This window comes from Apostichopus japonicus, chromosome 18 (genome assembly GCF_037975245.1).
Source record: "Apostichopus japonicus isolate 1M-3 chromosome 18, ASM3797524v1, whole genome shotgun sequence".
Lineage (NCBI taxonomy): Eukaryota > Metazoa > Echinodermata > Holothuroidea > Aspidochirotida > Stichopodidae > Apostichopus > Apostichopus japonicus.
This window is the reverse complement of record NC_092578.1, coordinates 19888618-19916269: the sequence shown is the minus strand read 5'-3', so window position 1 is coordinate 19916269 and position 27652 is coordinate 19888618. Positions and strand designations below refer to the sequence as shown.

General features: G+C 36.6%; 2 protein-coding genes across 3 annotated transcripts; both read left to right on the top strand.

Annotated features, from left to right (window-relative positions):
• The first annotated feature begins 813 nt into the window (after nt 1-813).
• Nucleotides 814-10581, top strand: LOC139959035 (peroxisomal carnitine O-octanoyltransferase-like). 2 transcript variants are annotated; one of them, XR_011789946.1, is made up of 6 exons: nt 815-1152; nt 3504-3634; nt 3927-4050; nt 5013-5185; nt 5285-5403; nt 8988-10581. XR_011789946.1 is itself a non-coding variant. In XM_071956564.1 (5 exons), exons 2-5 carry the CDS (start codon nt 3591-3593, stop codon nt 5322-5324), a joined length of 381 nt encoding a protein of 126 aa, XP_071812665.1. In that variant the 5' UTR covers nt 814-1152; nt 3504-3590; the 3' UTR covers nt 5325-7618. The 2 variants fall into 2 exon arrangements, 1 of the variants encoding a protein (XP_071812665.1); XM_071956564.1 differs by lacking the exon at nt 8988-10581 and having other exon boundaries at nt 814-1152; nt 5285-7618.
• Nucleotides 10582-11949: 1368 nt separating this feature from the next.
• On the top strand, nt 11950-26247 carry LOC139959028 (peroxisomal carnitine O-octanoyltransferase-like). The gene is made up of 16 exons (XM_071956552.1): nt 11950-12250; nt 12501-12612; nt 15570-15694; nt 16505-16686; nt 16891-17018; nt 17384-17495; nt 17805-17892; nt 18448-18561; nt 18848-18952; nt 19991-20074; nt 20418-20528; nt 21028-21158; nt 21828-21951; nt 22743-22915; nt 23312-23431; nt 23854-26247. Exons 2-16 carry the CDS (start codon nt 12507-12509, stop codon nt 23984-23986), a joined length of 1836 nt encoding a protein of 611 aa, XP_071812653.1. The 5' UTR covers nt 11950-12250; nt 12501-12506; the 3' UTR covers nt 23987-26247.
• The last annotated feature ends 1405 nt before the right edge of the window (nt 26248-27652 follow it).

The following is a 27652-nucleotide window of genomic DNA, read 5'->3' as shown; positions in this document are numbered from 1 at the left end:
TTGTAGAGGGGGGGGGGGGGTGAGACAGTTTGCTATTGGTGCCTGCATATGGACTAAGACATGATTAATAAACACATCTCCCTGCAGCTACATTCCAAACTCCAGGAATGGTTTATGTGACATTGGCAATATAAATGTATTCACCATTATTGTAGAGGGGGGGGGGGGGGTGAGACAGTTTGCTATTGGTGCCTGCATATGGACCAAGACATGATTAATAAACACATCTCCCTGCAGCTACATTCCAAACTCCATGAATGGTTTATGTGACATTGGCAATATAAATGTATTCACCATTATTGTAGAGGGGGGGGGGGGGGGTGAGACAGTTTGCTATTCCTGCATGCATATGGACTAAGACATGATTAATAAACACATCTCCCTGCAGCTACATTCCAAACTCCAGGAATGGTTTATGTGACATTGGCAATATAAATGTATTCACCATTATTGTAGGGGGGGGGGGGTGAGACAGTTTGCTATTGGTGCATGCATATGGACTAAGACATGATTAATAAACACATCTCCCTGCAGCTACATTCCAAACTCCAGGAATGGTTTATGTGACATTGGCAATATAAATGTATTCACCATTATTGTAGAGGGGGGGGGGTGAGACAGTTTGCTATTGGTGCATGCATATGGACTAAGACATGATTAATAAACACATCTCCCTGCAGCTACATTCCAAACTCCAGGAATGGTTTATGTGACATTGGCAATATAAATGTATTCACCATTATTGTAGAGGGGGGGGGGGTGAGATAGTTTGCTATTGCTGCATGCATATGGACTAAGACATGATTAATAAACACATCTCCCTGCAGCTACATTCCAAACTCCAGGAATGGTTTATGTGACATTGTACAACATGATGAGGACTGAGAACAAAACAAAAACGCAAACAAAACAGAGATATCACGTAAGATTTCTATTTGATTTGTGTATTATATTTAAGATGAGTTTTGCAATGAAATAGAACATGCATACGTTTGGATTGTTCATCGCTGTTTATTATTATTCTTTGATGTGAACTAACAGGGTAAACCAGATGTTAGGACTGATGGAGCAGTACCACAAGAACTGTTCTTTGTAATAGATGAGAAAGTCAAGCAGGCACAGATACATGTCAAAGATACCTATGTAAAGTTGGTAGGTTCACACTATTATTTATACACAAATGCATGGTGTAAAACAATAATTAAATTATTTCTAAGTGTGTTAAACAAACTTTTCTTGCAAAATTATTCATAAGATTCAAGTATTGCTTTAGTTATGATAAATTATCGTTTGGCTTTGGTATGCACAATGATGAGCTTAATTACAGTTTGTGATATTTACTGGTAATATTTCTAGCTTACAATCGTATATCCTGTTATTGAATATAAGTTTCCATATGTCCATCTTATCTCTATTTGCTATCTGGAAAAAAAACAGAAAAAATAAATCAACAAGTACAAAATATTTCAAAATTAAGCCAGTTTTACACAATTACTGGGTGTATTATCAGCTGTTGTTTGAATATATTAAACAGGATAACCAGTGGCGGCGCCAGGAATTTTTAGTTGGGGAGGCTAAGGTGGGCTGAGCCAATTTTTTGGGTGGCTTACAAGATTGAGTGATCGCCGTCCTGGGGGAGGGGTATAAGGGGAGGGGGTGCCCCCTCCCCCTTTTGAATTTTTTCCCAATCCTGGAAAGGCCTACATGCAAAATGGTGGCATTTAGCGAGGCTTTTGTCACCTGAAAATTTCTCCAAAAATATGCATTTTTTTGTGAGTAACTTTAGTCAAATTAGAATGGAAGATACCAATTCACAGTTTTCGTATCACTAAAATATTACCGGCTGTGAAAGATCCAATTCCTTTGCTCAATTATTATATCGCGCTCTCTGACACAACTCCTGTTTTAGTCTGTATACACGCTGTTTGTGAAACGCACACGCGGTTAAAGCTGGATTCTGAATTGTTTTTATCAGTCACCAAAACAAGGCTTCCTGCACCACAACTGAGTCACTGACTATTATCATGTGAAAAATTCATCAACATTTCCATTGACCATTGTAGCACTGCGTTATGGCTGACAAAATTTGGGTAGGCTATATTGTTTCAATGAGGTTTTTTTTTTGTTGCCTATTTCAGTTGGGGGGGCTAATGGGGGGGCTGAATACTTCAGTGGGGGGGGGGGCTAAAGCCCCCCAAGCCCCCCTTGGCGCCGCCACTGAGGATAACATTGGTACAATGCTAGTGCCAGAATCTATAAATCATGTTTGGTCAGATCTCATCACATAGAAGTTCTGTCATTGTGCTGAATATTTATCAAAAGAATCTAGCCATTCTATAGCTGCCTGGTTTAGACAGGGAGCTAGCTATAGTGTTCTGCCTGGTTTAGACAAGGAGCTAGCTATAGTGTTCTACATATAATATGTAGCTGTTTCTATATCTGCCTGGTTTAGACAGGGAGCTAGCTATAGTGTTCTGCCTGGTTTAGACAAGGAGCTAGCTATAGTGTTCTACATATATTATCTAGCTGTTTCTATATCTGCCTGGTTTAGACAGGGAGCTAGCTATAGTGTTCTGCCTGGTTTAGACAGGGAGCTAGCTATAGTGTTCTACATATATTATCTAGCCATTCTATAGCTGCCTGGTTAAGACAGGGAGCTAGCTATAGTGTTCTGCCTGGTTTAGACAGGGAGCTAGCTATAGTGTTCTGCATATAATATGTAGCTGTTTCTGTAGCTGCCTGGTTTAGACAGGGAGCTAGCTATAGTGTTCTGCATATAATATGTAGCTGTTTCTGTAGCTGCCTGGTTTAGACAGGGAGCTAGCTATAGTGTTCTACATATAATATGTAGCTGTTTCTGTAGCTGCCTGGTTTTAGACAGGGAGCTAGCTATAGTGTTCTACATATAATATGTAGCTGTTTCTGTAGCTGCCTGGTTTTAGACAGGGAGCTAGCTATAGTGTTCTACATATAATATGTAGCTGTTTCTGTAGCTGCCTGGTTTTAGACAGGGAGCTAGCTATAGTGTTCTACATATAATATGTAGCTGTTTCTATATCTGCCTGGTTTAGACAGGGAGCTAGCTATAGTGTTCTACATATATTATCTAGCTGTTTCTATAGCTATCTGGTTTAGACAAGGAGCCTACTTCAGCTACAGTGTTACTACATCATTACTTCATTTTCCAAATTCTCTTCTAGCTTGCTGTCAACTGCTTTGGTAATGCAAAGTCACAATGAACTTAATAACTATTAAGCTGTCTTTCACATATTTAAATATGTTTGAATGCTCAATTATACTTAGGCAAGACAACGAATAAAATATAAAGAGATAAAAGAAATATGTTTATAGCACCATTTGATTTCATTTTTGACTTGCTACTTTGCTTCTTTTTTGTATAAGTCAGGCATACATGGAGATGACAGAAAATTAGGTTGACTAAACTAGAAAATTAATTTGTGTCTGTTATCTAGTTAATTCCACATTCTTCTTTTTTGTTGCAGGCAGCTAAATGTGATGTTTATTGCAGTTGCTTTCCATTATATGGGAGAGTTTGGGTCAAGAATAGTGGTTTCCATCCAGATGGGTGGATGCAACTGGCCATACAACTAACATACTTCACAAAACATTCAAAGTAAGTCTACTAATACCTTCTGCTTTAATTGTTTATTGGGTAAAATAGCATTGACCTATAATACTTAAAAGCAGTCTGTCCTCTCATATGCACCTGGCTATGTAATATACAGTAAGTATTTGAAGGAATTTAATTTAAACCTAATTTAAACCATTTAAACTGTTTGTTTCAATGTGCCTAAAAAGTACATTGATGGAGTAAAATATAAATTTCTAATGAAATTAACACACAAAAAAACCTTTAACAAATAAAATAAAACAAAAACTTGACAAGTTTGTTTGTTTGTAAGCAGGCTTGGTCCATGTTATGAGACTGCCACCACTAGACAGTTTTACCATGGGCGTACAGCAACCATCAGAACATGTTCCTCGGAGGTTGCAGATTGGTGCAAGGCAATGAATCACCCAGCAGCAACAGTGAGTAATCCTTCAAATACATAAAATTTGAATAATTTGCTTCTCTTGTATTTTTCCTTTAATTATGTATTTATCAATTAATGTTGACAACAAGCACAATCACTGAGGGTTGCAAGTTGCTTCATACTCTACTTAAAAGTAATCTGGATGATTTATTTGCAGTCATTCAAAGATAGATCATGTGTTCAGTTGATCATGTATAATAGTTCTTTGAAAGAAATATGAAAGCTGGAAAATATTGTTAGTTAAAGTTTGTTTTACCAATTAATATATTAGAATCATATTTACATTATTGTTTACATTCCATCTACTATCTAAAACTTATTGCTCCATTTCATTGTTCCCTGGCTTGTGTTAGTTATGCTGTTTGAAGTGTCATCACAATATAATTTTTTTTCAATTTAATAGTACAATGTAATAAATACATAAATACATAAATCCAAGGAGATAAAGGGGGTTGGGGCGGGGGGGGGATAAAGGATATTACAAGCGGTCCCTTTAATTGATTATAAACGTCTGCCCAGGGTTGCATATATGAAGGTAAATAGGTGTAAGCTTGGATGTGCTATGGAAGTATTTACTATTAGACTTGCCGAGAGTAACAATTTGTCAGTTATGGCGCTAGACATGTAACCTGTGGATTAACACTTTATTAATCCGCTGATGTATATTGCATGATGGGAAGTATATTGCATGATGGGATACATATAAATTGAAAAATGATGGTCGAATAAATTGTCATGTTTTGTGAGAAAAGTTTCCATGTTTTAAAATATTAGACATACATGTACTGTGAATCCCTACACATGCAATAAGGGAATGGAAAATGGAGGGGCTCATCTCATAGCTAAATTTCTCCCTTAGCCTAAATTTGCTGTAGGAGATGTTGTTGTGGGTAAGACTCTTCACATTTTGCTGTGAAGTTGGATTCATTATCCATGGTCCATGGTTCTCCTTTGCAGAATGGAGACAAGTTGGACTTGATGAGGGCAGCAGTGACCGCTCACATGGTGCTAGGTTCACAAGCAATGGAAGGACAGGGCTGTGACCGGCATCTACTTGGACTTTACGCAGTATCAGAAGAAGAGGGGTATGACCTCCCAGAAATATTCACTGATACATCCTTTGCTAAAAGGTTAGTCAGAATAAGAAGAAACTGGAAGAACATGTAATGATTGTGAATGTGATTGTTTTCCTTCAATCATTCTTTCTTTTTTCTTTGTTTGGATGACAGTGGTGGTGGTGGTAACTTTGTCCTGTCTACCAGTCTTTAGAATACTGGGCAGGCAATGGCGGAGTAGCTCCTATGAAGGAAGACGGATATGCAATATTCTATAACTTATGCAAAGAAGAGTAAGTCTTCATCCAAAATATGTCAGTTAATTATCAATTTTTCTATCATTTGTATTTTAAATTCTTTCCATGGCCTATTTGACTTTACTATATACTCTAAAGAGAGGTCTTTGCATGCAACTACTAATACATGTTTGCTCTATATTAAGGTTACTAAAGTAACTTTGGTTTTACGATATCAGCTTATAAGTCTGAAGCATGTATCCAAAGATTTCACATGTAACTTGCTGAGGCAACAGGATTTTCTAGATTTTCTCTCCTGTGTAATATTTGCCATCAAAGACATTTCCTCAGAATGAATTTGGGTAATTGTCATGCACTTGGAACTTCAGTGTAGCAGAATGAACAAGTTGAGAAAGGGTCAAGGGGTTGTCAGTTTCTTGATCCCAGTTGTTCTCATGAGAAAACAATCACATTTTAGATTACACTATATAAACACAACAAAAGAAATAAAGAAAATGAAGACTAAGTCAAGAATCAAGGAGGATGAGTTTGTTGAAGTTTGTTTCAGACCTTACAGGCACTGAAGACTCGCAACAAAGGGCGTGCCGCTCTCTGAAAAAAGTTACTTGCAAGTTGCTTGCAAGTGAAGTTTTTTTCTTGTCGCTAGAAAATGCAGACAGTAAGGAAACGTGAGACCTTGTTATCATTTATCTGGACCTGAGATGTCCATCGCTGCTATGTATACTGTATTGTGGGTATTGACCGCAGCTGTTTGTACTGACTGTACACTAGTGTCTTATTACCGACGGTAGCAAGCTGTGTGTGTATTTGCTGGGATCGATGGTGGTGTCTAACACTTCTGTTACACCTCATTCAAAACTAGGTCAGTTATTTCTTTGTGCGCGATTCTTCACTCACTTTAAGGTAGTAACAGGGGAAAGAAAAGCCTTCTGAGACACAGGAGGGTATTGATTCAATACATCAACCATCGACTTAATTATCAGGTAAAAGTGCAGTTTTCTACATGCACTGTTTGTTCATACAGTTGTACTGTTGAGGAACAAGTTGCATCTACAGATCTACAAAAGAATCATCTTCCTCGAAATTTGCAAAGATTGGGCACCAAGCTAAAGAGGATCAACGCAATGGAAAATTAAAAGAAAAAATTGAAAGGTTGTTTCAATGAAAGTGGCTGAATGACTTTGACTGGTGTCAATTTACTTTAAGAAGACAATGACATGGTGTGTCGAGCTTGTTACCTCAACGCCGCACATATCAGATCCTTGTAAGTGTTATGTCAGTGAAATATTGATCCAAGTTTAGGTTCAACACATTAAAACAGGTGAAAGGAGTGACAAGCACATAAAAACTACGGACATAAGGCCAAAATGAAATCATCTGAACCCCCATATTAAGAAGAAGATAAAGAGCAAATCACAAGAATGTGCATTTCCTTTGGAACTACATTCTTTGTTGCAAAGGAAGCCGTTTGCTCTCAATTATACAGAACTGACATGTGTGGCATATTACAATCATGCAACAGCCTTGAACTTGTACATTTATAGAGGGCTAAACCTGCTGGTACTGTGTGCTGATTATGTTATCATGGTGTCTCTAATCTTAGCCCTTAATAATAACTATAAGTCAAGAGTCTTGATGACAAGGCCTAATTATAGTTTGTTTATTTGCCTGATTAATTAACTCAGTGATCTATTTTTGTTTCTGCTTATCTATTTCATATCATATAACCCAGTACAGGAATAAATAGAGTTTGTGAGATCATGTACAGCAATTAGGATTATATTTTGCCGGTTGAGTAAAGATGAAAGATCATTTTATATGTTTATCTTAAGCATAACTAATAACTTGCAGTCCAAATAAAATGCAATTTATTATTTGGATATTATTATTATTTGGATGTAAGTATACATTGCACAATAGTTTTTGATCATGTCATTCATGAACAGTACATCTAAGAGCCTTGTTTCCCCTCTATCATTGTTTGCATTGAGTCAGTAAGGATGTCACCCTATATAACTGAGTTTTGACCCTCTCATTGTTTGCACTGGGCCAGTAAGGATGCCACCCTATATAATGGAGTTTTCCCCCTCTCATTGTTTGCACTGGGCCAGTAAGGATGTCACCCTATATAACTGAGTTTTGACCCTCTCATTGTTTGCACTGGGCCAGTAAGGATGCCACCCTATATAATGGAGTTTTCCCCCTCTCATTGTTTGCACTGGGCCAGTAAGGATGTCACCCTATATAATGGAGTTTTTCCCTCTCATTCCCAAAAAAATAATATAGAAAAAAAAAAGAGGAGGTGGGACATCAAGTATGGAAAGATTTTCACTAAATTGAGCAAAAACTTGGAATCCAGAGTATAACAATGAGATGTAACAAAGACTGTTCCTGCTTGAGCATAAAATAAGCCACCACAAACTGGCATCAATCTGATAGTAATTGTTGCAACAAGTTGTTTATGTTAAAGCAAACAAACAAACATTCAGTTTTAACATCTTAGTTTTCATTCATTATATGAATTTGTATTGTGTCTCTACATGATTACAGATAACAAATAAGGTTATATATTTTGTTTTTACGCCAGCATAGATAAAAGGCTGCCATTTACATGAATGTCATTCCTGATGTCTATCATTATGTAAACTATATGTTATGGATTTGTCAATATTTTCTATTTTATAACTCTAGACAGCTTTGTCTATACATTGGTTTGAGTTACTCAGATGATTTTAAGATTATAGGCCAGCTGATCTTGTGTAATTTGAAGTTGAAAGTCATTTAGTCATTTTGATTTCCGACAAGATTTATTCAGAGCTTTGGATCTCAAACAGCTCTTATGATATACTTTAGGAACAAAAGTTGAATCAGTATGCCTCTCTGTTAAGTGCATTACAATACATTGCTAGCTCTCACAGATTTGTGACATTTCAAGTGTTATACCATCACCAAAAACATCATTACCATGCCATGACTACCACCACTAACACCACCACTAATACTACCACCAACATCACAAACATCAATACCACCATAACTACCACTAAAAACACAACCACTAATACTACCACCAACATCACAAACATCAATACCACCATGACTACCATAACACACTCTACCACCACCAACACCACAAACATCAATATCACCATAACTACCACTATAAACACCATCACTACTACCATTTCCACCACCACCACAACTAGTACTAACACCAACACCACTACTACTACTGTATACATTTACCACTGCCACCATCAATACAACCATCACCACCACCACAACACCACCATGACAAATACCGGCCACCATGACTGCCACCACTAGTAGTACTAACACCACTACTGTATACATTTACCACTGCCACCATCACTACAACCATCACCACCACCACAACACCACCATGACAAATACCGGCCACCATGACTGCCACCACTAGTAGTACTAACACCACTACTGTATACATTTACCACTGCCACCATCACTACAACCATCACCACCAGAGAAGGTTTCAAGAGTGCATGAGATTGAGAAAGTTTCATTCAATGAAAACCACAGATTATGTTTATTCTGTTTAGTCTTTGTTTTTTAATTTAATTTTTTTCTCTTTTCCCATACAGTTTTGCTTTGAGTATCTTCAGCTACAAGACTTGTCCAGAGACAAGCTCTAACATTTTCTTTGAGGAGATGTTCAAATCTCTTGTACGAATGCAGAATGTTGTCACAGAATGTAAACTTTGAAGTTCCTTTAGGTTTTCTTTTCAGTAAAAGACATTTTTCTTATGCATGAGCAGTTCTTGGTATATTTGGTATAACTTGATTCTTTTACACATTTATAATGACCTGTTGAAGGTGAAGTGTCCATCCATATCTCATAAAGCCAAAAGAAAATAGACTCAGAAGGCAATCGTCACCTGTTTGGCTTCACTTATTTACTTACCTTTAGAAATACACTTGTATAAGTGTATCAGTTCACAGAGCACTAGCCTACTGAGAGTGTAACAGGGTGGCGTACTAGGGGTCCTAAGAAAGAGGGGGAGGGCACTATCCTTCTGAGAGTGTAAAAGGGTGGAGTACTAGGGGTCCTAAGATAGAGGGGGAGCACTAGCCTACTGAGAGTGTAACAGGGTGAAGTACTAGGGGTCCTAATAGAGGGGGAGGGCACTAGCCTAATGAGAGTCTAACAGGGTGGAGGACTAGGGGCTTAAGAAAAAGGGCTTAACTTTAAGGAGTTAGTACAAGTCTGTATGAAAGCAATTAGAACATGGATTGATTTATAGTCTACGATTCACTAATACAATTGTGGCTAAATTAAGAATGATTACCATCTATCACGTAGCGCATGCTTCAAGTTAATTAATAGATTGTTACTATATATACTTGGACTTTGAATGGAGTCTTTAAATTTCTAATGTAAGACTTGACCTTTGAGCTGCAGATATGATAGTAACTGTGTGATAAACATATCGATATTAAATTAAACAATCTTGTGGTTTATCCCCTGAATTACTTTTCTGATTAAAGTGCAATATGTATACAACTGAAGAAGAAAATGACTTTCAAAATTAAAAGCAACCCTTATTTCAATTGAAGCTACATTTAAACTTGTTGTTGTTGAAGCAGAAGAAGCACAACTGCACATGTGCTTGAATCATGATTTTCTATGAAGTCATTCTTTCTCTTCTCTGGGTTTCATTCCATTGATATTAAATTAAACAATCTTGTTATTTATCTCTTGTATTACATGTATAATTGAAGTACGTTGAACAGTGATCAAAGAAGAAAATGACTTTCCAAATTGATAGTAGCTTAAATTCTTGTTGTGTCACATTAGCAACTTTTTTTTTCTTATGTGTTAAAAAATTGCGAAAATGTCTCAAAATTATTCAGTTTGCTGGAGTTTTTTACCCAACAAATCATTCGTAGATTGTGAAGGGTGGTAAACTTATTTGAGAGAAGAATTTTCTATGTAACGAGCAAAATGTGTTATGAATGTTTGGAAAAATACTTACTGAACATTAGAAGGTCTACCCATTTTCTTAATTTCTATCAATTGCTCCAAATGATATCACTCTGTCCATAGATCATAAATTGAGAAAGATTATTTCTATTCCAGGGATTTCTTCTGTTCATTTGTATTTTATTCAATTGTAATACTTTGTTCAAACTTAATAGTCCTCTTCATATGAATGTAAACCTTGAATTAAATCTAGAAGAAAGAAATATACAAACTTACTTGAGTTGTTTGTCATTAATTTGTTGAATTGTTGTAAACATCATCTCTTCGGGTGGTTCTTACAAGGAACTGCAGCGCCTTACAAACTTACTTCCCTTTTCTGATGGCACTTTCAGTGGATCAAGAGAAATGTTCACAAACTCGATTTTAATTACTTTACCCTCCTTTCACTTATTAATGACAATTAATTAAGCTGTAGTCTATATTCTAAAGATAAAAGCTTGGCATAATAGCATTCATGATCTGGTGATAACCTCTTTGGAACAAAGCCCTGTACCAAGCAAGTGACTGTAAACTAATTATAACTATATCATAAAACTAGTCCATAGTTATATATGTTTTATTCATGAACATCCAGTAATGCCATGCAAAAGATTAATTGTGTCTTACATATTGTTAATTTAACACAACAGCATAAAACCTGCCTTAAGGTTGGACGGTTATACTGGCCCTGACTTAAGCTAGAATCCTACTCGAAGTTTTACACATATTGATTCCTTGAGATGATAAGTCTTCATGACTTGCTATGTGCTCCTATGTGTTCGTTTAGATGAAGAAGAAGATTATGAAGAGAGTATAGGGACACCAACTTGTGGTTGAGAAGATATTGGTGGGGTGGGGAAGGGGGGTAGTGAAATAAGTTAATTCAACCGATTTAAGGTTAATGAAACATGGCTCCGATATAATAGGTTCCGCGAGCCGCATTAATAGGATTTTGAAATTCTTCACGGGATCCATAGGAATTTTCCGGGTGTTACTAAAACGAATGACAATTGCGTTACACATAACGAATGACAATATGTTGTACACACTAAAAAATTGCGTTGACTAAAACGAATGACAGTAATGACAGCACAGACACTTGCTTCAACCGGATATCACAGTTCAGACTTCGTGGGTATCTAGATCTAGTAAAGTATACGGACAAGATAAAAACGCACCTTATAGTAAGCGAAATTGTAGGTCTGTTTTAAAAAGTAAATTTAACGTAATTTTTCCGATATTAAATGTTAGAAACTAACAATACTATAATCTTGAAACGGCTTCAGTTATCTTTCTATCTACAGAGGTAAAAAGCACAGCACGCAAGTGCATTCCCACACAAAAACTTTCCCTGTAGTTTCTATCTGTAAATTACACCAAACCCTGCAACCACGTAACATGCGATTTTCCTCAAATCGTTTTTGCGCAGAAAACCAATAACCGCATTTACTCCACTCCGTTAATCATTCTATCTCTTCTAAACACTGTCCTTCGTTGTCATTCGTTGTCATTCGCTGTCATTCGCAAATGATAATTAACCCTGTACAAAGTCAATTGTCATTCGGTCATTCGCTGTCATTCGTTTTAGTTTGTCCCGAATTTTCCGCGCGGGTCGTAAATAAGACATCTGTAGCCTAAAGTAACAGAATTTTACCTTTACGAAACTTACAATATTGTATATTCCAAAGTACACAACATATTTCAAACGTTACATATACGTGTTTACATTGCCGTCAATTTAAACATTCATTCACTCGTTCATTCTTATAGGGAAAAAAATGTTACGTATTAAAAGATAAGACTGTTACTAGATATTTAAACACAGGAAGGGCACAACTCAGAAGGGAACGTAGTCAAGGCAGCAGCAATTGTTGTGCTCGTATAGTAAGTATTTTATATTAATAAGATATCCATGTATTTACTGAATCTTTAGATGTAGGCCTACATTAAACACGTAGCTTACTGAAATTTAACAAAGATGTGCTCTGTCATATTATATCCTCTTCGGTATCTTAAGTTGATTTTGCAAAGTTTTATATCAAATTATTGTAAACTCGAGAATAAGCATTCCATGTATTTCCAATAATTCATACAAGTGCTCATCACATGATTCATTTCTTTGAACTTTTCGTAGGTCAACATGAATAATAATTTGGCAACAGAAAGAACATTTGGGCTTGAAGATACCCTGCCGTCACTTCCGGTTCCTGAATTAGACAAGACTCTGCAAAAGTATTTAGACTCTGGTGAGTAAGATATATTAATGTAAATTCCCCAGCGTGACTCGTAGGGTTGGATCATGTATGACACAGTGAACGTACATGACATACTAACAATGAACGTAAATGCGATAATGACATACTAACATTGAATTACGTATTACTAATGACCGCAAGTGTCAAACTCACGTATGGCTGCATATTTCGTTTATTTTCAAAATTACATTTCGAATGCCTTGCTAAAGTGTGCAGTTTATTTTTCCACGAGAATTAATGCATAAGTGATCAAGGTTGTTTCAATATCACCAAAGTTAGACAAAAATAGAAAATATAGTTGGAAGTGGTAATCACTTGTTGGCGTAGCAATGATAAATGTATTGCTATATCGGGATTCAACCTCATCAACCTCCCTTGTATACCTACATGTCCTGAAACGACAGGTAGAATTAAGCAGAAGCCAAACGTAATATTTCAGCAGCTATTCAGCTCTATAGTATTCCATAATCCGCAACCAGAATTGTGGGTTACCGTTAATCACGACAACGTGTCGCCTTATTATTCCAATCAAATATAAATCTTTTTCTTAAATATTTAACTTAACTTAACCATATCTCAATTTCACATGATAGAATTATTCTCATTAACAAATGCCCATTCTTGGGAGTTATCATCGTTAAAATTTCATGTCTAAATTTCATACATTTCATTGTTTTAAATTTTATGTCACATGGCTGCCAATTTGTAAATGAATAATGCTATAACGCCAATAGGAGATGAAATATTTTCGATTCCCTTTGTTTTATTTTTAATGGTTTCTTGTTGAAAGTAAGCTTTTCACCGCAGAAAACACTTCCCGTATAATGTTGAACACGTCATCATTTTGGAATATCATTATAACATATATGGGATGAGGTGGGGCGGTTTGAGATGGGGTGAGGTAGGTATGAGGTGGGTGGGGTGAGATGGGGTGAGGTAGGTATGAGGTGGGTGGGATGAGGTGGGGTGGGTGGGTGGGGATGTTCATCTGTGCCAGACAGTAGCGGCACCATATTTTGGAAGTGCTAAAACAAACCTGTATAATGTACACATTACGGGCAAATTCAGGGCTAGGGTAACACGTATACCACCTACTAAATCTGTCAAACGTTTTGAAGTACTATTATAAGCTAATTTATAACATAATACAAACAAAATGCCACGTATGCAGACAGATTTGACATATGGAGATACTGATTGTTATTCGTTATGAATGATAACCTTTAGAGTTTAGACTTTATACATGAAATCATCCAACTTTAAAGTAAACTGAAATATTTAATAAATCATATTGGTATGTCATTGTCTCAACCTTCAGGCTGAATGACACTGGCTACAATAGAACAAGAAATATCTTAAAATGCCGTAGCTTCGAACCCCTGCAGAAGAAAAACAACAATAATCTTTGTTAGGATCTTATCTTTAAATCATGAAATAACATTGAAACTCAATGGGAAAGACCAACCAACTACCATCTTATATAAGACATCGCCACAATGCAGTCTACACAAATGAACCAAGAAATAATGGTACTTCACAAACAAGGCTGAAGATTTGATATAGTATAAATATAACATTATCACGCCACATGCTCTTCAATATTTTATGTTTCCTCTTCTTGTATTAAAATGTTTATTTTCTGTAAACGCTGATATAGAATATTGTAACTTTACCAGTGGTAGTAGTGGTGGTGATGGTACTAGTAGTAGTGGTAGTACTAGTATAGTAGTAGTAGTGGTGGTGGTGGTGGTACTAGTAGTAGTTGTAGTAATAGTAGTAGTATTAGTAGTTGTAGTAGTGGTGGTGGTACTAGTAGTAATAGTGGTGGTGGTGGTACTAGTAGTAGTAGTAGTAGTAGTGGTAGTAATGGTATTAGTAGAAGCAGTAGTAGTAGTAGTAGTAGTATAAGTAATAGTAGTAGTATAAGTAATAGTAGTAGTAGTAATAGTAGTAGTAGTCGTTGTAGTATAGTACTGCTAGTATTAATAGTGGTGGTGGTGGTACTAGTAGTAGTAGTGGTAGTAATGGTATTAGTAGAAGCAGTAGTAGTAGTAGTAGTATAAGTAATAGTAGTAGTAATAGTAGTAGTAGTAATAGTAGTAGTAACAGTAGTAGTAGTCGTTGTAGTATTAGTACTACTAGTATTAATAGTGGTGGTGGTGGTACTAGTAGTAGTAGTGGTAGTAATGATATTAGTAGAAGCAGTAGTAGTAGTATAAGTAATAGTAGTAGTAGTAATAGAAGTAGTAATAGTAGTAGTAGTCGTTGTAGTATTAGTACTACTAGTAGTAATAGTAGTAGTGGCAGTAGTAGTAGTAGTAGTATAAGTAAAAGTAGTAGTAGTAGTAGTAATAGTAGTAGTAATAGTAGTAGTAGTCGTTGTAGTATTAGTACTACTAGTAGTAGTAGTGGCAGTGGTAGTAGTAGTAGTAATAGGAAGACTGCTTCATATGTCTTGCCATTTACAGACCCAACCATCTATAACTGATACATAGTTTTATGACCAATCAATATATTCAGACTACTGACAATGAATTATTTTCCAATCAATCAAACAATGAACACACCTCTCAGCCAACAATTCAATCAATCAATCAATTAATCAAACGATGAACACACCTCTCAGCCAACAATTCAATCAATTAATCGATCAATCAAACGATGAGCACACCTCTCAGCCAACAATTCAATCAATCAATCAATTAATCAAACGATGAACACACCTCTCAGCCAACAATTCAATTAATCAAACTATGAACACACCTCTCAGCCAACAATTCAATCAATTAATCAATCAAACGATGAACACACCTCTCAGCCAACAATTCAATCAATCAATCAATTAATCAAACGATGAACACACCTCTCAGCCAACAATTCAATTAATCAAACTATGAACACACCTCTCAGCCAACAATTCAATCAATTAATCAATCAATTGTCTACAGTGAAAGTCTTTGCCACACATGAAGAGATCGAGAAGACCAAGAAAATCATTGAAGAATTTCAAAATGGCGTTGGGAAGCAACTCCAAGAAAAGTTGGTTGAAAAAGCCAAAGGTAGCAGAAACTGGGTAAGTTGTCTAATGCTATAAAAATAGCCATGAGATAAAAGAAGAAGAAATTTAATAAATGCATTAGCGGTAGAACAACCAGTGTAACATTAGTAAGCTTTGCTCTCAACTGTGAGAGAAGAATGCATGGAAGTGACACAATTTGTTTTAATCATCGATAGTATAATTCCTGAATTGCTTACTTATAAATACTTATATACACTACAGACCTGATGCCTGAAATCTTGATACCTGTTAGTTACCCAGACGCTGTTGATCGATGTTATAAACATGAGCAAACGGGTTTGCATATAAAACAAACTTCATCACTAATTAACCTTGGTGGGCAAATATTGTCTGTAGTGACGTTAATAATTCGTAACAAATAAACTCTAAGTAAGACTGAAAGATACTGTTGTATAAGTAACCATAACCCAATGGGAATGACAAGGCTTTAAGTATTTGCTTGAAGGCTGGTTATACATTTATGTATCTATTGTTCCTGTTGAGGAATGAAACCTCAGAGACTAACCAATCGAAGTGGTTTGCCAATCTACAGCTACATATACATACAATACGAACATAAGAGTTTCAGAAACAACATGCGTTGTAGACCTACATTAAAAAGAAGGTACTCGCTCTTCTCCAATGCCTAAATGTATTTACTTTATGTTCAAAGAAAACCAAACTGAGGTACACTTTCTTCAGCTTAGTTTGAGTGGGGGGGGGGGGGGTATTTCGGGAGGGAGTAACAGAATAGAATAATGACATATTCACTTCTTTTCCTCCTTCGTCTTTTTCAAACATTGCTGAATTCATTCTTCTTTTTAGCTGGAAACTTGGTGGGAAAATGCCGCCTACTTGCAGAACAGAAGCCCTATGGGCGTTATGGGTAACATGATTGCACATGGACAAATAAATTATAGCTTCTGGCCAGTGGGTGAAGGAACGCAACTGAAACGAGCAGCACAAAGTATATATGGATATTCAAAATACTTTCTTGCTCACAGAAGGTACGTTCCATCTAGTATATATCAATATGTATACCAGTATGTATCAGTTTATATCAGTATACATCAGTATACATCAGTATGTATCAGTATGACTTTCACATGCAGCACTATGAAGTAGTTTTTTCGTTGAATATATATTTGTTTTCTTCATTCACCTTCAAAATATGATCTTTCCTTTTTTTTTTCATACCAATTTTTACATAGTGAGAAAATACCGATTCTTCGTGATCGTAAAGGCACCGTTACCTCAATGAATCAAAACAAGCGTATATTTTGCACATCGCGCATTCCAGGGGATCCGAAGGACACTATCGTGTCATACTTCAAGACAGGTAAGCGAGCAGGACAGTAAACATTGAAATATATTGTTTGTGCTAAGTCGAAAATTTCACCGAGCCTTAAACTCAAAATAAGATTGCATTCGTTCAAATTGAACACTTTATCCAGACATTGTTACCAGAAAAAAAGTGTATAAGAAATGAATGTTACTGATGAGAAATTGTTAGGACTAACCCCGAGCATTGCTTTGACTATAGTGGAACTAGAATCAAATATATTCTTTTGGTATCAAGTTTAGAATACTAAACAATTTCTAAAAATCAGCTCAGAAAGCTGTTGGATGGCTTCACGCAGCATTACCATGCTTCTTTTGCATCGTCTTTCCCAAAACTAAATTAATTCAATTTTACTTTTACAGAAAGTGAGGGTCCTTGTCCTACACACATCGCTGTATTCTGTAATGGTCACATCTTCAAGATGGAAATACTGGACAAGAACGGGAATCAGATCGGGTCACGCGAGATTCAGAGGTAATGGTCTCTGGAACGCTGTGGCTAATTTAGGCTTAACAACGAAATTTAGCATTTAACATCAATGCACATGCAAGAGGGCTAGGAAGATATTTCTGATGAGAGGGGGTGGGGCGGGGGGTGTTAGCAGAAGAACTAGAGGAATTGAAATAGTGTAACATGTTCTGAAGATCACATTGCTATCGAGACTTATATACGCGATTTCATAGTAAAACGCATTCTCTATGCCGTGAGATTTACAATTCGTGTAAGCCCGGCATACAAATCTACTATTGAAAACAATGTGTCTCAATATCTTTTGTCCTGTAGACAGCTTACTTACATTAAAAGCCAGTCAAAGATCAAAGGTCAGGGAATTGGCATTCTAACCGGCGATGATAGGAAGTCTTGGGCTAATGTAAGTAATATATTTCAATGATTAATTAATGTTATATTATTCATTTAATGTATATGCTTTTCATTTATCTGGTCATTGGTCCACATTAGTTTATAATATATATTACAATGTGACGTAAATAAGGCAGAAATCGTCAATATGTCTTTGACTCAGTGTAACAGTCTTGGGAAACGTCCAGGCTGGAAATAACGTGTATCTGAAGATAGGTGGAGACAAAACCTTAATGACATCTTTACCATGCTATTCCTTAGCTACCCTGTATCCGTTATTTCTATATTACTTGGAGCTTATTGAATGCTCAAAAGTGTGATGTGATCATTCCTGGCAGTTCCGCTTCGCCCGTTCGGTTCCCTTAAAGTTAGAGTCTCGACCGTGTATTCATTAATATAAAGATATTGTTGTATTCATTGAATAACGATAATGTACCAGAGTAGCCATGACATCTCGGAAAGTAATTATTTATGTACCAATATTCAATTTATATCCGCAATTCTACAATGATAAGTTTTACTATAACTTAGGCTCAATGATACCTACTTGTCGATCCTTTTCCAGGCTCATCAACATTTAGCATCACTTGACGAGCAGAATGCAGAGAACTTGGAAACCATCCAGTCATGTATCATTGCTGCATATCTTGACAATGAGTGTATAAAAGATATCCGTGACGTAAGTACAACTCTCGTGTATATTATGCAGCCTACACAATCACTGATCCATGCCCAGTTTATAAATATGTACCCGTACGTGCTCACATCATGGTAAGATATTTACAGCGTAATGGAGCTACCACCACTCCATGCTAATATTGTGTCATTATGGAGCTGATACTATATGCTCATATCATAGTGAAACGTGTTGACATAACCACGAGGCCACGGTTACTGAAATATCATATCATACTTGATAGTGTTGATATCATTATAATTTATAAGCATTATATATTTCTTTTCAGGGATACCGAGTTTCGATGAGTGGAAAAAATGCGCATGACCGTTGGTTCGATAAGGCAACAGCAGTAGCTTACTTCGAAAATGGCGGTATCGGGTGCATAGGAGACGTAAGTATTATATATATATATATATATATATATATATATATATATATATATATATATATATATATATATATATATATATATATATATATATATATATATATATAAATCGATAGCGCTGCGTGTTCTGGTGCCGGAGGTGTCTGTTTTCTTCTTGTTTGCAACAGTTGCTAGCTTCGTCCAGGGCGCAAAATACGCCACTTGCTTCACGCCCACAGCGCCGCCAGTTAGCTGGTAGCGATGTATTTTCTAGTCATCCATGCACTGGTTTCGCCGGGTGAGCGGCATGATTACAACATGATACTGCTCCAAAATATTTAATCTCGACTATGAAAGCCTTGTTAGTAAAGTAAACACTGCTGCTAAAAATGAATTCATAAGACTAGCTAAGAATATACATAGTTCTAAAGATCACCCACTTCACTCAGAGTTGATCTCTCTGTGCAATAGAACCAGCAAGTACAATCTACGTAATCCTACTATCTTGCCATCTTTTAGAATTATGCTTTTTAAGAACTCATTTATCTACAGAGCAGCCATTTATATTCAAAATGGGTTCTTAGAATCTCTGTTATAATCCTTTTAATCTTTAATCTTTAAAACTTTTAATCGTCTATCTTATTTCTTGTTTTTGTTCATGCTTTCATTTTTGTACATGTTTACGTCTTTTATGTATCATTTTTATGTGTCCTATTTATAAATGTTATAATTTATACTGGAATAAAGAAATTGAAAATTACGGGTTAATGATCTCGATTATAAGTGGATTAATACGCAGGAACGTTTGAGTACGACCATGTGAACGCATAGGCTGATCTATGATTGTCCATACATAATACACGTGTTATAATTGTGCGGAGACAGTTAAGCTGGGTACAAAATTTACAAATATTAATATTCCGTTTCTTTTACAATAAATAATGTCACCGTTGTGAGTTATGTGAATGAAATCTCTCTATGTCTCTAAGAAAGCTCGGCCTGTGATCGGATATTTTCTTCATTTTCCTACTTTAGCTGTCTTTTTTTCTTCATGTTTTGCAGCATTGTCCTTATGACGGGTTTGTTGCAGCCATAATGGAACGATGGGTCGATAATGTTATCATCACATCAAAGACAGATTGGCTGGTAGGTAAACACTACGGTACTTCACAAAAGAGGTACAATAATGAGTAAACAACTACAAACAATTAATGTTATGCTTCATTTATTTGAAAAACAATACATTTGAAACTTTTAGCTATAGTAAAAAGAATCCTAGTTCTACCAAGCTGTTGGTCAAGGAAAAACATCATGTTTTTTTTTCACCAACTAAAAACTACGGGTTAAAATCTCATTGGAAGTTTTAATATATTGTAATGTGGTATTAAACAATTGACATTGTTCAGTATTTCTTGTACCGAACCATGAATTGAATTGATAAATCATGCATGTAAACTAGCTAACTTCATTTGGTTTTGTACTCATTCAGGGAACGCCAAATGTGCAATCAGACGAAATCAAACCGGAAGAAATAATCTTCACTTTGGATGACAAGATAGAGGAGGCCAAAGTTCATGCAGCTGAAACTTACAAGAAAAATGTAGGAAATTTGTCCTTGTGCGTTTTGTCCCCTCAGTCCCGTTATATGCTAGCTAAACCGGATGATCCTAGCCCAAAACACATCTCTTTCATTAGTTTTCTTGTGACGCCATTTTACTACATACTTAGGCAATATTAATATATTTCATTTCCTGTCACTTTACGCTTCGATTGCTTTTATCGATTACTTTGTAGAGTTCCTCCGAACCGTTTACCACCCCACCTCACCTCACTCCACCCCACCCCCAGTCAAAACACCAATCTGCACTTATGAAAGATCCTTTTTAGGCAATTTCACTTACGCAGGTTCTTATGATAAAGTTGATAAACTGTCAACAAACCACTTCCTATGTTAAACAAAATGGCTGTCAACTAGAAATGTGAGGGGGGGGGGGGGGGCAGATGATGGGGTTTCCGTTCTAGATGGGTGTTTTTCAGAGGCATATTCAGATAATGAACTTACTACCAATTGGTTTTGTTTTAATTGCTCTTTTTGACAGGCAGAGAGAATTGATCCGTGTCCTGGATTCTTCACTTTGTTTGGTCGAAACTTTCCCAAGGAGCAGAGGATACATCCTGATATTTTCTTCCAGTTGGCAATTCAACTGGCGTACTACACTAAGTATGGAAAGTAAGTGAAAATCTGTAATTTACACCCATTGTTACTCTTCATGAGTAAGTATACAATTAATAAATTATAATAATGCGACTAGTTCGCGGTCTTCGTATCTGTATGGTACAAACTTATAATAGTTTGAGTATTCAGAGATTGCTATATGGAGCACGTCACTGATCGGGAGATTATACTTTGGTTTACTGCTCTTCGTACAGTGAGCCTATATCTAAACATCCATATTTTTTATCACTATGTGGTTTTTTATTTTATTCCTTGATTTTCAATGCGGCAACAGCCCTCTCCACTACCACCCCTTCCGACGCCCATTTGTGTGTGTCAGATTTATCGTCAAAGATGGGTCGCATTGAGCACAAAACTAAGCTTGTTTCATTGTAGACATAACAGGCAATGATTTCATCATATGAGGCTCATCGATAAAAGTGACTGGACTACTTAATCTAACAACAGGCCATTAGGTCAGTTTCCCAGATGCAACACAATCTAAAGGCTTACCTACATTTTTTTTATTATCGGTAAACAAATTTGTCATTTTTGTTCGATTAAAACTAAAATTCACAAGTTTAGATTCCGTTTTATGGCAATATGTTAAAATGCTATGTACAAATAGAATTTAAATATTTTTTATCATATATGTTTATTCATGATATAATTTCATTACAACAGACCAGCCCCCTGTTACGAGACTGCCACAACCCGTTCATTTTATCACGGGAGGACCGAAACTGTCCGCAGTACCACACAGGAAGCAGTCAATTGGTGTAAAGCTATGAACAACAAGGACGTAACGGTTAGTTTAACTTTACAAACACAGTAAAGTACATAACAGTTGATTGAAAGGCAATGATTATATAAAGTAAATATAGAAGCAGAACACTCCTACATCAACTAAAACTGAAGTTTTAGCGTAGACCAATATTTTGGTCTTAACGGAGATGTGATTTATGGTTATTACTGTTGGTACTTTTCTATAAAATAGAATAATCAATTGAATATTTTATACGTTTCCATTGCCTTTCGTTCATTTTTTTTTTTTGCGGAAAGACTCTGAAAACATTACAGGTTCTTCTAACAAAACGATGTGTCATATATGCACAAACCATCACTCTTCACGAAAAACAGAAAACTCCAATGACATGTTTACAATGCATTTTAAAAGTTGTCAACAGTTGTTTTCCCTCGTAGAGCCTGTATTAAAGCTGACCTATGACCTGTTCACATTTGAGCCTAGTGGATCAACGTCGAACGAGAGCATTACGCAATTAGCAGATAAAGATCGCGATGATAGTTTACAAAGAAAGAAGCTAGGTATACATGGTACTACAGTTCGTTTGCCAGCGTGGGTTTATGTGGAGGTGACGAGGGCAGCAAACCGTAGATCTCAAACCGCATGATCCCCTGAGCGTTCACACTACGGTCTTGATCGCCCTTGCGGGGTCAGATTCCTTACAGATCACGATTGCGAGATCTGATCGTGAGTACGCTAGCGTTCACAATACAGTCTTCATTACCCTTCCGGTACCAGAACCTCCTGATATTCTCAAATGTTAACAAGGCTGCTCTTTTGTTTTGGATCCTTAGGTCAATGAGAAAATGAATTTACTGCGTACTGCAACATTCAAACAGGGTTTGTTGGGTTCCGATGCGCTTCAAGCCAAGGGTATCGACAGACATCTATTAGGGTTATATTTGACGTCAATGGAAATGGGTATTGATACACCAGACATATTCACAGACCCTTTGTACACACGAAGGTTCGTATCTTGGAATATGTTCATTATGCAACGCCACATTGTAATTACGAACGAATTCCACATGTATCATATATCAAATGTCCTATTTGTATGTAATTGTATCATATATCAAATGTCCTATTTGTATGTAATTGTATCATATATCAAAATATATCTTTCACAGTGTTGTTAGGGAGCGGAGCACCCCGTCAAGCCCGCAAGGGTTTATTGTTCCGCTTTCTTCACTTCATGTATACTACTTTTATGTCATTTGATATTTGTAAACATTTAAATGCATGTTGTGAAAACAAAATAAATGAAATGAAATGAATCATTGCTGCCGGTAGTGCTACCCTGTCCTAACAGCATCATGACGATCTTTAAATATTCGTTATTTTTTATGAACACTGTTTACAGCGGTGGAAACGCTAACTTTGTACTCTCAACCAGTTTGACGGGCTATGACAGGACTTTTGGGGGAGTGGTTCCGATGCGTGAAGATGGTTACTCAGTGTTCTATAACTTATGCAAAGAAGAGTGAGTATCTATTCCAGTAAACGTTGCAACGTTTATGAAAACGCATGGTTCATGCTTATCTCTATAGTGTAAATCATTGTTTCATCTAATAAAGGCTAATGAGTGAATGAATTCAATTAGATACTCAAGATTTCGTCCCGGATACACTGAATTCTATGTTAGTGCTAAGCACGTGCGAACATTACTAGGTGAAAATCTTGAAACTATAATACATGAATTTTCATGATCTCATATGAAAGTTTACTTTTCGTCTATAATGAACTATTTCATGGGATTTTAAGTTAGATAACCCTCGGAAAATTCATCAATATCAATTATTAAATTGATTTACGAGACTTTTGAGCAACCATGAATAATAAATACGAGAAAGAGAGACATAGTAATCACGTAAGTTCTTAATACCTTCTATTTTCATGTTACAGTTTTTTCATCCTCGTCATCAGCTTCAAAGACTGCGAGAAGACAGATTCTCTGGATTTTTTCCAAGAATTAAGTAAATCCTTGATCAGAATGCACGACTTGCTTCTGGAAGCTAAAAAAGCACCAATGACGTAAATTGTTCTGAAATACATTTTAATTGATTGTAGTTAGCCTACATATAGCTAACACCGCATCGCATTGTAGCAGTCACAGGGTGGTAGGGGGAGTACAGGCTACGCGAGTGGATCAAGTTCTTTAGTTTTCGTCCCCATTAATCTACTTTCTTGGGTGACTTTATACAGTATAAGACACGTGAATCGTTATAGGCAACACTGTGCAGTGTGGGTATTTATTTCCAGTGAATTGCTCTTCCATTATAACTTTATACAAACCAACAAACATCATCATTGGACCAGGGAGAATTCAACTGTTCAAGATCATTTCTCCTTGACCATTATGATTAGTATTATATATGGGAACACGGATAGCAATGATTTTTACCCGTCTACATAAATAATTTTGTTCCTTAAGTTATTTTTAATTAGTACAATGTATATTTGAATATTCAGTAGTCGGGTAGTAACGAAGGATGACATCAAAGTTCCGGCTATTCATGCTTGTTCGACGCGAGTCGATACAAAGCGATGAACTTTTATAAACTAATAGATATCGTTAGCCTTGTGTAAACGATCCGCAGGTTAAACCTTGCACATGTCATTGTGCTCCGGCACTGTTAGTATAATTAGATAGCGTATCTTGTGCAAAGGTTTATGAAGTTATTTATAGAATTACAAACTGAAATACAAGGACGTTTTTGATACGCAGGCGATAAAAACACTGTCACAAAATTATATATTTGGCCTACACTTTTAAATCAACTGCATGCTACTGCTAGCTAAAGACAAATCATTTGTTTGAACGTGAATTTACCTATCAATGCGTTTGTTGGATCCTGCTGGGATTCGCACAACTGCTCCACGTAGTAATGTACACGCTAATGTTAGGCTAATGTTTCCTCTCAAAGGATGAATCAAAAGAGACGCAAACCAAAATACCATGCTAAGCTTACAATGACGGAGATCGAAGTGATGACCCCCCCCCAGAAGTGATGACCCCCCAGACAGCTATGAAAAATGATATTTCTCAAATCAAAATGGAATGAGATTTTGTCAGTGGGAGGCTGTTCATGACAGTAACCTGTATCACATATAGACCAATAGTGTTGGTTGAATTTGGGTCTCATATACTCTTCATATGTCAATGTATTTCAATACCTGTAATGGTTTCAAAATATTCCCCTTTAATAATAACGCAATGACTTTCTCAGCCCAGGCCTGACTTTTAGAACATTATTAATATATTGTTTCATAAATTTATAACTCAATCAAATAAAGTACGTTCACCTCATACCACCAACAGAGCACCCCGATGGATGATATCCAACGTCATTTAAAGAAATGGAAAGCGAGAAGGAGCGGGTGAGGGTGAGGTGTGTGGATAATCCCTAAGAGAGGGTGAGGTGTGTGGATAATCACTAAGAGAGGATGAGGTGTGTGGATAATCACTAAGAGAGGGTGAGGTGTGTGGATAATCCCTTAGAGAGGGTGAGGTGTGTGGATAATCACTAAGAGAGGGTGAGGTGTGTGGATAATCACTAAGAGAGGGTGAGGTGTGTGGATAATCACTAAGAGTGGGTGAGGTGTGTGGATAATCACTAAGAGAGGGTGAGGTGTGTGGATAATCACTAAGAGAGGGTGATATGAGTGGATAATCACAAAGAGAGGGTGAGGTGTATGGATAATCACTAAGAGAGGGTGAGGTGTGTGGATAATCACTAAGAGATGGTGAGGTGTGTGGATAACCACTAAGAGAGGGTGATATGAGTGGATAATCACAAAGAGAGGTGAGGTGTGTGGATAATCACTAAGAGAGGGTGAGGTGTGTGGATAATCACTAAGAGAGGGTGAGGTGTGTGGATAATCACTAAGAGAGGGTGAGGTGTGTGGATAATCACTAAGAGATGGTGATATGGGTGGATAATCACTAAGAGATGGTGATATGGGTGGATAATCACTAAGAGAGGGTAAGGTGTGTGGATAATCACTAAGAGAGGGTGAGGTGTGTGGATAATCACTAAGAGAAGGTGAGGTGTGTGGATAATCACTAAGAGAGGGTGAGGTGTGTGGATAATCACTAAGAGAGGGTGAGGTGTGTGGATAATCACTAAGAGATGGTGAGGTGTGTGGATAATCACTAAGAGATGGTGATATGGGTGGATAATCACTAAGAGAGGGTGAGGTGTGTGGATAATCACTAAGAGAGGGTGAGGTGTGTGGATAATCACTAAGAGATGGTGATATGGGTGGATAATCACTAAGATATAGTGAGGTGTTGGATACTCACTAAGAGACGATGAGGTAGTGGATAATCACTACGGAGGGTGAGGTGTGTGGATAATCACTAAGCGAGGGTGGTGTGGGTGGATAATCACCAAAACAAAAAGTTAGCACGATTTTTGTATTTACATTGATTGACCTTATACTTGTAATACAATTTGTGGTAATAAAATCTAATTGCTGAAATTAATTTGATCTTCTTATGCGTTTTTTTTCTCCTGTATCTCATATTTTTACTGGGTTAATCGATTGCTTCTTATTCTGTCCGAGAGATCGATTTTAAGTAAATAAGTAAATTAACCAATTGACCGTTCCCAACTGACCATTTACTCAGATCAAGATTGCCAACTGATGTAACCGATTATCCAAGTTGACTTTTGTCTCTGAACGATGACCAATGACCAAATGAAGTGACCAGCGATTAAATCGATAAGAACTGGTTGAAACAAGAAACGGTTAACTTAATAAGATAAATTAATATCAGAGTACCGTAGATATTTTTACCGTTTAATAAATAGGTCGAAGAATCTTGTGCTCATGTCAACTACGGTGGTTATTGTCAACATGCATTAGAAGCTCAAATTTAATCTGTGTTAAAAAAAATGGATATAGGTTTAAGTCCAAAATTTGTGTTAGCAATTTATTTTCAAAGAGCAAACAAGTGGAAATAAGCAAAATTAGAGCCAGTGACCTTAGGAATACAAGATTTTCTGGTGAAATTAGGATTAATTGATTATTATAAACAACATTATACATGAATAGGCCCAACATGAATCTTTTTGTGGAGTGCGAACTTCTAAGAGATTATTTAAGTACAACAAAATCAACAATACGACATCAGTTATGGCTATTGTGAATCGTGATAATCTAATCAAGCTTCGAGGATCCTCTTTCTTAGTTTTGGAGAAATACGAGACAAATTTAACTATCTAAAGTCTCTAAGTCTCTGCTTTCCAACACTTTGGAAAGCGTGTTAGCCTCAAACAGACACGTTATGTTGCTGCTCAGAGACAAAGTCGTTAGAAACATTTTGCTGACAATGCATTAAGAAACTGTGGCTTGCAAATCACAGCGCACTAATGGAAGTACCTTCCAAGAGCAGTGTAAAAACATTGTTAACTGGTGAGAAAAGAGGTTTGTTGACAAGTGACGACAAATCGAGGCTCTCACATTATACATACCTTCATGGTCATGGTACGGAAATTGCACGTGCTATGAATGGCCAACATATCAGCTATTCAGTGAGGGAGGGGTAGGGCTTAGCTAGTTAGAACATCTACAAGGACTTTAGAGACCACATTACTTTGACGACTTAGTGTGTAAGACAATGGCAAAACGATATGGACTATGCTACCATAGAATATCACTGCGTTAAGGAAGTTACAAGCATTAACTGTTCAAAGCG